This window comes from Plectropomus leopardus, chromosome 12 (assembly GCF_008729295.1).
Source record: "Plectropomus leopardus isolate mb chromosome 12, YSFRI_Pleo_2.0, whole genome shotgun sequence".
Lineage (NCBI taxonomy): Eukaryota > Metazoa > Chordata > Actinopteri > Perciformes > Serranidae > Plectropomus > Plectropomus leopardus.
This window is the reverse complement of record NC_056474.1, coordinates 23,387,904-23,400,424: the sequence shown is the minus strand read 5'-3', so window position 1 is coordinate 23,400,424 and position 12,521 is coordinate 23,387,904. Positions and strand designations below refer to the sequence as shown.

At 38.8% G+C, this 12,521-nt stretch overlaps 1 protein-coding gene across 1 annotated transcript in view; it reads left to right on the top strand.

Annotated features, from left to right (window-relative positions):
* The window catches only part of LOC121951098 (contactin-associated protein-like 5), a 70,847-nt gene that overhangs the window by 21,367 nt on the left and 36,959 nt on the right, over positions 1 to 12,521 (top strand). The window contains exons 9-11 of the mRNA XM_042497319.1: positions 6,686 to 6,792; positions 9,435 to 9,554; positions 11,545 to 11,745. Coding sequence (XP_042353253.1) covers positions 6,686 to 6,792; positions 9,435 to 9,554; positions 11,545 to 11,745 — 428 coding nt within the window. The remainder of the gene's footprint in view (positions 1 to 6,685; positions 6,793 to 9,434; positions 9,555 to 11,544; positions 11,746 to 12,521) is intronic.

Below are 12,521 nucleotides of genomic sequence, written 5' to 3'. Positions count from 1 at the left end.
CCTGGTAACATGAGCAGCTACTTTACAGGCCATTAAACAACTGTGAGAAAATAAAAATGGAGAGGTATTCATTAAGTCAGTTAATCAATCAATATTCCGTGGATCTAAAGACTTGAACAACCCCAGACTTCACAGTGAGAACGTAATTAGATATATATCCATGTTCAATAGACCTGCTTTTGCTGTGGTTGGCAGTAGTATATATAAAGGCAGCTGGGCGTCATAATTAATGCCTCCATGTCATTGTTAATGTTGGTTAAAAGACGGAAATAAATACGCTACTTGCTTACGGACAGAATCAAACCATATAACATAAAGGATTTGTTTTGTATTGCATTTGCATTGCAAATGTCATGTTTTCTGAAGTCAACCACTTTTTAAAGCTTGTTTTGTCGTTTACCTATTTGCTTATCTCATTTAGCCAGAAAACTGGAGAAAATTCTGTCTCCTTCAGCTTGTAAGAAGAATTTAATAAACAGTGCTTTCCAGGTGAAAACACAAATATTTGACAAGGGAAAATAGCAGCGTCAAACTGCGTGCTCTGCTATTTCTTAAGCAGGAATGTTTCTTTTCTCCTCAATTGTTTTGTCACATGGCATTTTTTGAGAAGCAAAGCAGCATTTTTTGTTTTGAACCATTTTTCTTCCCTTTTCTTTGCTGGCAGAGTAATAAGTTTGTGAGGTGAAGCGGGGCAGCAGACGGCACCATCCAAGAAAGACACACACACACACACACACACACACACACACACACACACACACACACACACACACACACACACACACACACACACGCGCGCGCGCGCGCACACACACACACACACAATTACGCACACGCATCCTTGGTGATATCTGGAAGTCAGCTGCTCTGCTTGGACATTTCATATCCATTTTTTAATTCTTTTGATTGGCATCTATAGAGCCATCAGTAATAAATGCATTTATAGTAATGTGCGGGTAGAAAATGTCAAGTTACTTTATACAAATGTCACCTTCAACTGAGTCATCTCCACGTGGAAAGAGATATGAAAGATATGTTTGATAAAAGGCTGGTGGCAGTTGGACTGTACAATCATCAGCGCCTCGACATCTAGCGATATATTTATGAATGACAGGGACAGAGAGAGAAACACTAAACATTAAGTGATTGTAAATAGAATGGAGATTGATACAATCTGATGCAACTGTAACTTTGGCACTTATGATGCTTGACTTACTGTACATGCATGTTGTTAAACACAAAATGATATCTTATATTTTATATTATATTTAATTTTCAATTTAAGTCATTGATGATTAACATATACTGTAATATGTATATCATCAATAACAATGCAGGATCAGAGCAATAACCTCAGGAGATGAGAGAGGGAGGGAGAGACGATGGGAGGGAGCGCAAAACAAATCATTTTCCTGTCTTGGTGTCACGCCAAATAGCAGCACAATTAATGAGACAATTACAGCAATTATAAACCCTCCTCTAGGGCATAGCACACACGTACACTCTTACACACATGCACACACACACACACACACACACACACACACACACACACACACAGAGTAAACTGGATGTAAACACCAACGTACACACAAATATTGAACCAACCACATATCCTTGCCAGATAAGGAGAATCTGCTCGAGTGGTTTTAATTAAATGCCTCCCTTTCTCTGCATGAATTAGATTATTATTCAGCAGAATGCAGTTCCTGCACAGATCTGACTGCTCGCTGAAACAAACTTACAAAAAAAAAAAAAAAATCCTGTTTTCCAAGTAAAGAGAGAGAGAAAAAAAACCACCATATGCTTTCTTGCTGTAATCCTGCTGATTGCATTTTGGGCCCATGGGATATATTGTACTGGAAAGTTAGGTGGAAAATTGACTCACCGGCTCAGCTTCAGTGTGGTGGTCATACTTCACAGTAGGTTATTATATCTGAAGCAGTGTATGTGTGTGTGTTATTACTGTTGCCAGTAGCAAACAGTATTATTAGCCAAAGCAAACACTCCATTAACAGCACAAATGGAGCTCAAGCCCACAAGCAGCCTCTCCATTACATTATCAGCTCAACGCCTTGTGTTGCCTAACCTGCCTGCTCATTTTAAGTCACCTCTGAAAAATGTTAACAGCCATCAGCCCAGTTTCTAGATGAAAATGTGGACATTGAATGTTTCAGCAAACCTCGATTACATTACATTTGTATGTTTTATAGATATCATCAATATCATCAATGTTTCTAAAGTGACATAGCTCAGATTCCATTCCATTAGAGCATTTGTCTTTCTCATTTTCATGAACATGATATCTCAAGAACACCTTGAGAGAATTTCTTCATATTTGGCACAAATGTCTACTGGGACTCAATGATAAACTAAATAAATTTTGGTGGTCAAAGGTCAAGGTCACTGTGACTTTGTGCCCATCTCATTCTTGTGCAGTATTTTACTAACGCCTTGAGGGAATTCTTTCAAATTGGCACGAACATTCTTTGGCTCATCTATACGAAACCATACCATACCATACCATACACTTTATTGTCCCTGCAGGGAAATTTATCTTGGACTCAGATTCTGTGCCCAAAAAACATTCAGTCACAATGAAACAAACCACATATAAACATAACAGCACTAGCTATACCAAATCACCCCAATAAATTGCACATAGTCGAATTTGTACACACATCACACAAAACACGTTGCACACACACCACTGTTAAAAAAACATAAACTAAAGCACAATCTCTGCAGCCTTAAGCAGCATTGTTTGAACGTTTGATGGAGGTAGGAACAAATTACTTGACTTGCGTATGTGTCATTCCCATGAGCACAGTATCTAAAGAAGGCACTTAGGGAATTTCCTCAATTTTGGTACAAACAACCACTTGGGCTGAAAGATGAAATTTTTAAATTTTGGTAGTCTAATGTCAGGGTCACTGTGACCCCAAAACACATGTTTTTGGCCATTACCTCCAAATTAATACATTAATTCTGACAAAATTTCACACAAACGTTGAAGTACATTTTATGTCCAAAAAGTCAAATGTCAATTTCACTGTGACATTATAATGCTTTGAAAAAGCACTTTTCTTTATAATAAAATCCAACATAATAACTCATAATAACCAGTTGGATAAATCTAGATCTTCTTCTGGTGTCCTTCTTCTTTTGTTCAAAACTGGATCCAAATGTGGGGAAGTATTTTTTTAACACACCTGAATCTGTACACCAAGTTTACAGTGACTATAAACAAAAGCATGGTGCACAGTCTGAAAGAAGACAAGAATGGGGCTCAGTTGAAGTTTTTGTTTGGTCAGTCCAAATTGGCCCCTGTTGGACCCTGAATTAGTGTTGAAAGCGTGTGGGTGCCTCAGGGCTGAGTGGGAATATTGTGTTTTTGTGAATGACATTTCAATGGATGTGGGGTTTTAAATGAGGTTTTTTGAAGACTGAAAGAGACTCAACTGTTTATCTATTAGTAACACTGCATTGTTTTGTCTCTGCGGGAGAAACCGGTTGTCAGAAGCTATCAATGTTTTGCTTTCATGATGGCATGGCAGTGTGTAGGTATATATGAGCATGGAGTGTGTGTGCATTTGACAGAGTGGAGGATGAGCGAGGGTTTTTATTTCTTTCCTATTCTGTCTCTGAGTGGTGTTTTTGTGCTCAGTGCAGGTAAAGGAGGGTAGAAGTCAAGTTTCCGTTTTTTGTTGTTTCTTCAAGTGCATGGTCTTCGTCTCTCATCTTCATCTTCATCATCCTGGCTGAACAAAGAAATGCACGCCTCCTTGACGACTCATATCAGTTAATGTCTCTATGTCACTTTACTTACACACTAAAACTCAACATAAAGAATAAGACAGCAGCAAGCTGCGGTAGTTAAGGTTAAAATTCAATATGGAGTTAATGTGAATGGTAAATAGCTCAGTTTGGATCACAGTGCTGTTGAGATAAATGGAGGAAAAAATCACATTGTAGCAGGCTGACAGACTCCTGAGTCAACACTTTTATCTAAATAAAGGGGAGCTTGCAAATTCTGTGCAGTCATCTGTTTTCTCTTCAATATTCCTACCTGAGTTTGGGCAAACACAAACGCTGTCACATATGTTTCCATTTCAAAACATGCATTTCCCAATATTACAATATTAAACAGAATCGTACAGAATACCAGCCCTGCAAAAACAAAACAACACACAAACACCCTGTGCACACTCACAAAGGTAGAAGTGAGAATTTATGACATAGGGATTGGGGCAAAGTGATTATTATTATTATTATGTATTGTGTCCGTGTAGGTCTGTGAATCAAACCCAGCTGAAGCAGTCATCCATGGAAACAATCCAAGTGGAAAAATATACTGTTATCGTGGTCCGATGCAACAAGAAAAAGATGTTTTAAAAGAGGCCAAGACAGAATCGATATAAAGACAGTTTAAAAGCTCTTGGTGCACACAAGTCACACGAAAGTGCACACAGTGCAAATGACCAAGTTGATGTAACATGCACAGCTCAGGAAGAGGAACATTTAGCAAACAAGGTGCTTCCATGTGTATACAAAGCTAGGTATCTTCATTTTATCCTCACTGTACTCTTTCTTTTTTTTTCCATTCAGCAGAATGAGGTCACTTGACGTCTTTATTTATCGACCCAGTGACAATGCAGAACTGATGCTGAGCTTTGCTGAAAGAAGACAAAAAAGCCCTTTTACATAGAGATACAGCCCTACAGTGTATGTATTTTAGTAGTATGTATTTTATAATCTTAGAATAAACTGTGGATGAACTTTAAACACAAAAGGAACATGCGTTAAAGGGTATCTTCACCCATTCATATCATGGAACTTGCTCAGGTGTCACATGACCAACAGTAAGTGTTTGAGTATGAGTGGACATGAGGTGATATTCATTATTTCACAAAATTATTTATGTCAATTATTTAAAATTAGCCATCAGAAAAAAATCTATTGCTGGAGTCCCTAAAAACATTTTTGTTTATTTATTTGTTCTTTTTGTTTGCAACCATAGACTGTATAAAAATATGGACAACGCATCACCACTTACTCCCACTGTACAAAAACTTAGCCATAATTATCCCAAATATGGCTGCTGCCATGTTGCACTGTTGACATCATTTAGAGCCATAGTCTGCCATCGAGTTCCAACCCGTACATCTGTCCAACCAATGGCAACCAATACTATCTATCAGGCCCCCGCTTTATAGAGAGCCCCAAGAATGAGTCCTAAAACCAGAACATTTGTTGGCATTTTAGCAACTCTGGTTCCCTCGTCTCAAAGCCAGTGAGGTTTTTTTTAAATAAGTTTTTGGTTAGAATCCTGAACTAAGGTCTGTGGGTAACACTAGCTTAAGAGACTTTCAGGTTTTGTCTACAACATAAAATGTCAGGAAATCTCCCCACTCATGAACTTTGAAGCTTTTATGTGTCTTGAAAAAGATGGTTACTGACAATTGACCAAAAACTACAGAAAGTCACCACAGTGAGCCACGCCAAACACAGCTTTACAGCCTCGTACTGGTGGTTACATTAAATCATGCAACCGTATGGGGCTGGGATTTATGACCTTTACTGCAGACAGCCATCAGGGGACAATTGCAATGTTTTGGCTTCACTGTTCAGGAACTGTGTCTTTCTTTATTATACAGCGTATGTTTGCAGCTAGTTTGGAACAAGACAATGATGATATTGTAATAGGTCTCAAAATAATAGAATAAAAATTATAAACTATATATGTGTATTTGAAAAATGTCTTGACTATGTCTGGACTAAGTTTAAAAGAAGATGATAAAAAAGTCAGCATCTTCTGTTATCAATGAGACAGAATGTGTCAGTTAGTTTATTTTTTAATTTCCAGAGGGACAATGAGCAGTGGTCTTTCCAGTCAACACCAGAGGCAAAATCTTTCAGATTTCAATTCAACAACCTCCCACAACATGTTGCCTTAATGGAAAATATGACCTCCTCCAAATGTTAGAAATGAAATATTTTCTCTCTCCACTAGTTACATTATTCCCAACCCTCCTACACACATCTAACCATGAAATAAATATGCTTGGGTAAACATAATTTGAAATGCTCTCTGCCCATTTGATGGAAATATTTACGTAATAGAGTCATTTTGACATTTATTTTGAGTACACTTTATTTTTGTTAGGATTGCAAGAGTCTGAAAGCAGTTTTTGCCAATCATCACCATCCATCATCATCTATAAAATAACCCCAGAAGGGCAAAGGTTTGATCCCGACTAAGCCTGCTCACTTATTGTGAGATAAATGAGTCAGCAAAATGATGTTTCAGCTGCTTTTTCAAACAAACAAACAAACAAACAAACAAAAAAAGTTAAGTTCTCCTGACAATAATGGATGAAAGGTGTTTTTTGGCATAGACTGTTTTCGTCCTCTTTGAAAGGTTTTTGGCAGTAAACCCTGCAGAATTGTTTCCAAATGTTTAAGCTGCCAAAACAAGCAAATGGATTTTTCAAAACTGCTGTTTCAGTATATATAAAAGAATATATAACAATACAATTTCTCTTTTTTTGCTGAATTGTCTTGACAAGAAAAATATATCCTCCCACACATGTCTATCAGGATACTGTTGGGGACTAAAACAAAAGAAACTTTGCGATAAAGTTTGGTGACTTCTTGACTCTCTCCGTCTCTCTCTCTCTCTCAGGTGTTCTCCCAGTCGTTGTGAACACAGCGGCCGCTGCAGTCAGTCCTGGACCGTCTTCCACTGTAACTGCTCTGAGAGCGGGTACAGCGGAGCGACATGCCACAGCTGTAAGTCAGACATCAGCACATACAGTAACTAATGGATAGTAGGTCCTGACTGAACTATTACTGAGCACCACTACTACTACTGAGCACTATCACCCACCAGTGACCCTTCAGTTAGTCCCACTCTTTTTGCATTTTGACTGTTGCTTTTAAGTACCCATCAGGTGCAGAGCACTCAGCAGGTCAGTGCTTATTTGATGATAGCACAAAAGTTATACTATTTGGTTTGCCAATTAAGTTTTGAGGTAAACTGGATTATGCTGCCTGGTTTATGTTTGGTGCTACAAAGCTAGGGACTTTGACACTGAAGGTCAGAGTTGCATCTTAATTTCAGCCTGTAGTTAGGTTTTGGCAACAAATGAACTCAGGAAAAGTTGCATCTCTTGGTAAATATCACTAAAGTAACCATGCTGTATCTTGGGCTTCAGGTCATTCGTAACTTTTTTCAATATTTAGAGGTCCAGTGTGTAGGATTCAGGGGCATCTATTGGCAGAAATGGTATATAAAGATAAACAGATTGTACTTTAGGGAATAGATGCGTGAAAATTCGCTGTAGGGGTGTAATGCTGCAAAAACAAAGAAAGCAAGGGTGTGGTGAGTAGGTCTGCCAGTCAAAGACTGACAGACTGCTGCTGTTCTTATGTGCATGGAGCACACCAGCACAGGTGTGTCCATTGACACTGATTGGGCTCGTCAAGTCTGCTGCCCTGGAATGAGAAAACTGTGAAAGCGTTTTTTTTGCGTGATCACACTGCTGCGCTGTAATAGATGATGATTTTCCAGATGTAAATATTTTTGTGTTGTGTTCCCTGTCATTTATAGTATTATTGCGTTAGGAGATGCGACCACATCTCTAATGAGATCAACCATAAACATTGGAGCTACACTATCTACTCTGTAGCATTTCTTTACTTATTGCCATTCAGCATTTAGAGAATATTTTTCCTCCCTTTTTATCTTTCTGTCATTTTCTTCTCTGCTTAAGAAACTCTGAAGCACCTTACAAGTTCTCCTCCCTATACTCCTAACAGTTTTTTACTTAAAGAGCCCCCCTAGGCAAAGATGCTATGTAAATAATTAGAATCTTTACCGTGATCTTGACTTAACTTCAGGGAGAAATTATTAGAAAACTTTAAAATTCTAAGAATTTTCTTAGAATTTTGTCACTGGGAGCAGCTCTTTGTCACAGGAGTTGTGCTTTAGTTGCTATGAGTGAATCTTTTAATGCATGAGTGAAGAAATGAATGTGCTGCCAGTCAAATGTTTCCTGATTTTGTTGATATGAAACATAATTGGGGCAGAAATGCATCACCTGCAATATGTATTTGCTGTTATGGATTTGTGGCACATAAATGTCACTTTTACAAGACACAGCTGGAGACAGATTTAGACAAGGAGAGACCAAGAGTAAGAGAGCTATGACAGATAGAAATTGAAATTAAGTGAGAGGCAAAATGTGAGAGAAAGTGTGCAAGAAAGGTAGAAAATGAATTTCCTTTTACATACAGTTACTTTTACATTTCAGCAAGGAGCCAACAAATATGACCTAAAGGACAAAATGTAAAAGCAATAGTGCTTACAGCAAAACACTTAGGGGAAGAAAACTGAATAAAGCAGCCTGGAGGCCCCTCATAGTTTTCTTTGTTGCTTCTTTTATGCACATGTCAGTTGATTCATGTCAAAGTGCTGTCTCAAGCCGGCAGTTCCAAACGGCAAAGAGTCCAAGTATACAATTTGAACGTCAATCTGCCAGTCACAGATGCACTTACAAGTTATAGTTCAGTAATTATAGTCGTTCAGGTTTCCCCCTGTAGTATTGGTGCTGCAAATTGTGCTACAACAGAACAGAAAAAAGAGTTTTTGTCTACATGCAATAGCTGCACTGGTAGTTTGTCCCCAACTGCAGAGTATTTAAAAAGCCTGTTTATATGTGAGAGATATGATGAAGGTTAATTGGGCTGTATCCATGACTAAACCGCCAAATACTGACAAAATAAATGAAACCGCAGCAGTGAGGTGAGCTTTGGTGAGGTCTACCAGCTCTGTGCTAACTTGCTCGAGTCAAATCCTTGAAACCAAAAGAGGAGAGTTTCCCACACGGTTCACCTCTGCTCTCATTTTTATTGCTGATGTTTCTGTGAAAACCTTTTTCTAACCACACTGAGGGAATGAGATGAATAAAAGGCCTTTGGCTGCAGAAGAGAAGAGAGATAAACAGGTGAGCAGAGTGTGGGAACCTTCAGATATGGATTTGACTTGAAGGGCTTGATTCTTTGATTGCAGAGGATGTACCGGTGTGTGAGTGAGGCAGAGAGAGGAGGGAGGAAGACTTATGGAGTCAGAGAGGAAGAGGCAGGGCTGATAAAGGTCTGAAATTTTATTTATGGAGTCTCTGTACTCCCATCAGTCATTACCGTCCTCTCCAGTTGGATTAATCTGTACTTTATGGGACGCTGCTGCAGAAATAAAACTTGAGATGATTCTCTTCACTCCAGTTATGAGACAGTGATTCAGTGGTGGCAGCACCCATAATCCTCCACAGTGTGTAACCTTCATCCCCTCATGGCTCCTGTGTGCGTCTGCCAGCTGATGTGTTGATGTTGATGTGATTCATGTTGAGCTGATCTCATTATTTTGTTCCCAGCTGTGTACGAACAGTCGTGCGAGGCGTACAAACACAACGGCAACACGTCGGGGCATTTTTACATCGACGTGGATGGCAGCGGACCAATCAAACCGCAGCTGGTCTACTGCAACATGACAGGTGACACATAAACACACACACACACACATTCTCCCGCTCTTCCTCTCATTATCACTTTTTATGATTAACATTTACATAATTGTAAATGATGATCCTCATCACACTCTGATCCACTTAATCTTCCATCCCCCCTTTTTCTACAAGACTCTCTCTTTCTGTCCTCTTCTCTGCTTCAATCTCTCTCTCCCTCATTCATTCCCCTGTCTGTAAATGTCTTTGTGCTTTATATCATTTGTATCATGATGATAAAGAATATTGTTGATTTTATTTTTGTCTCCTTTCTTTGTTTACATGTTTCTGGCCATCTGCATCAGTGTGCTACACCATTTACATAACTGTTGAAATTTGAATAGATGAGAGTTTGGTGATATATGGATGTTAGTGTATTGCTCTGTATGACAAAAATTTTAAGATTTATGATGAATATTGGTACATTTATTTACCCTGTTAATTGTCTTATCATTTTCTAATACTTTGATAGTTTTAAAGAAGAAAAAATATCTTCTTTTAATTATGTGGATGGTGGCATATGTGTTTTTTTTCAAGCTGTTACAAACAAGGGGTTCCCAACTATTGCATGCAAAGGCCCCCACAAAGAACATTAGCTTATGGCCAGGGACCCCCTTTTGCAAGATGTCTTTGAAAACACATTGACAGTACTCCGGCAAATGTAAAAAAAAAATAATGTCTAATAATCTTTTGACAAAATTAAAAAAGAACTCATGAATATATTTCTTCACTTATTCATAATGATAAAGATATGTTTTTAGTTATTTTCCTTTATCTTTCCTCCAATTTGCTGAAGCCCCCATGGTGGGACACGCACTTTGAAAGTCACTGGGTCTGTACCATTAGCACTCTGGCATGTGCAGGAGTAGGAGGAGTCAGCACACCATTTAATAGTTACCATAGATTAGATATGCTAAATTTTAGTGGCAAGAGCTGCGTTTATGTCACCACAACCACATGGCCCATACAAACACAAACAAGAGAACGGCTGAATGTCATTCAGGCTTCCATATAATCAGATTGTGAACATTACTGTCCATGTGGGCAATTATTTGTCAACTAGGAAAGCTGCCGTGGCATTTGCCCCGTAGGCCAACGTTGTTGTTTGTTTTGTCAGCTGACAATTATGTGGTTTGGACTGCTGGCTGACAGATTACCCTCTATTTAAACAGATTTCCCAGCCCTCGCCATTACATAGTAAGTAGTGCACTGGCTTGCTGAATTAGTGTGGACCCACTGTTTCCAACAATTGGACTTACTGAAGTGATACTCTGATTGAGCAATTTAGCCAGAATCTCTTTTTACAGTATGAAACTGTGATGGCTTCCTATTTACCTGATAAATGTTGGTTTAAAGGTGACATCTGATGCAACATGGACTTTTTTGAGGCTATTTAACTTCAATATGTGTCCCTAGTTTGTCCAGAGACCCCAGAGTATCCATCATCTTTCTTTTCCCTCCGCGCCATCTATCTGAATACCCACAGTGAGTCCTATTTGATGCTGGATATGACATCCTGTGGAGTCAATATGCCATACAGGTTCTTGGGTGGATCAGTGTAAAACTGCCTTGAGCTAGTTTACCACCCCCATTCATGGAATACCACTTAATTGACTTGCTCTGTTGTTAGCTGCAAGAACCAGCATGAAAGCCAACATACACACACATTGTGGGAGTATGTTACTTCATTTTTGATGGAAATATATCCATAACTATCACAAAAAATAGCATGCGTGAGCAAATCATTTTACTCCAGACGTGGAATTAAGCAAGACAGCGTGCAGAAGTTTTTCCACTTATGTTAAATGTTTAATAGAAAGAGGGCAGGAAAGTTACTCTTCAAAGTTAAAAGTGAAGATCCGTAATAATCCGAAAAATTTCCATTCCTGATTTTCAGCTTTTTAACTTGCAAGTAGAAACCAAAATACTTTTGATCATATAGTGTTGTTTGCTACACAGTGGTTGTGTTGTCTGTCTACAGAGGAGAACACGTGGATGGTGATCCAGCACAACAACACAGAGCTGACCAGAGTCCAAGTGTCTCCAGGTGGAAATCAGTATTCAGTTCACTTTGACTACTCGACTAAAGAAGAGCAACTATTGGCCGCCATCAGCCAATCAGAACAGTGCGAACAGGAACTTTCCTACCACTGCAGGAAGTCCCGCCTCCTCAACACTCCAGGTAAGGGCTTGTTTGTTTACCTGTTTGTAAAGGTACCTGTTTAGTTGGCTCTGTCATCGTCCTGGCTCAGATTTCTGTCACAGGGATTAAAACCAGAAATATACAAAGCTTCTCTTTTCTTACTTGAAGCCAGTTGATGAAAAATGGCTTTGTGAAAGATCCTTTCTGCTTCATTTACATCCAGCAGAAAAAAAAATAACAAAAAAAACGGTTTAACTCAGACAAAACAAGGGGAAAACAAATCATCATCTTTAAAGGAGCGAAATATTCTGTTAGTGTTTTTCTTTTCTATCAAGAACATGATTTACTCAAGCTGTAACCACTGAACCGCATGGATAGTTGTTCTACATTTTTTTGCTGTCTTTGAATCTAATTTTATCAGAGTGAGTTATGAGGCGTTTTGCACGAAAACAAAACCTCTGGAGAAAACAATCCAACTCCCTGCGGCTCCACACATCTTTCTCACTCTACCAGACAAAACAACATGATTGTTATGCTCATTGCTGCAGACTTAATCAGGCTCCAAGGATTTTCTTCCTTTTTACGAGTGAGCCAGGCGAAGGGATTCTGTGCAATTTGTTTAAACATCTCCTTCTTTTAGACTGAGCCCAATTAAGTTTGTCTGTTTTTTTTTCCAAAGGTGTTCTCACTGTTTCTCTGTCTCTATCAAGTTTACAAGTCATTAATTGACCATAATGCTGTGAAGAACAATGTTTACTTGTGGCAAAACACTGCCAACAACAAAGCGGACTGAAAAATATTCTTGATCGAAGTTT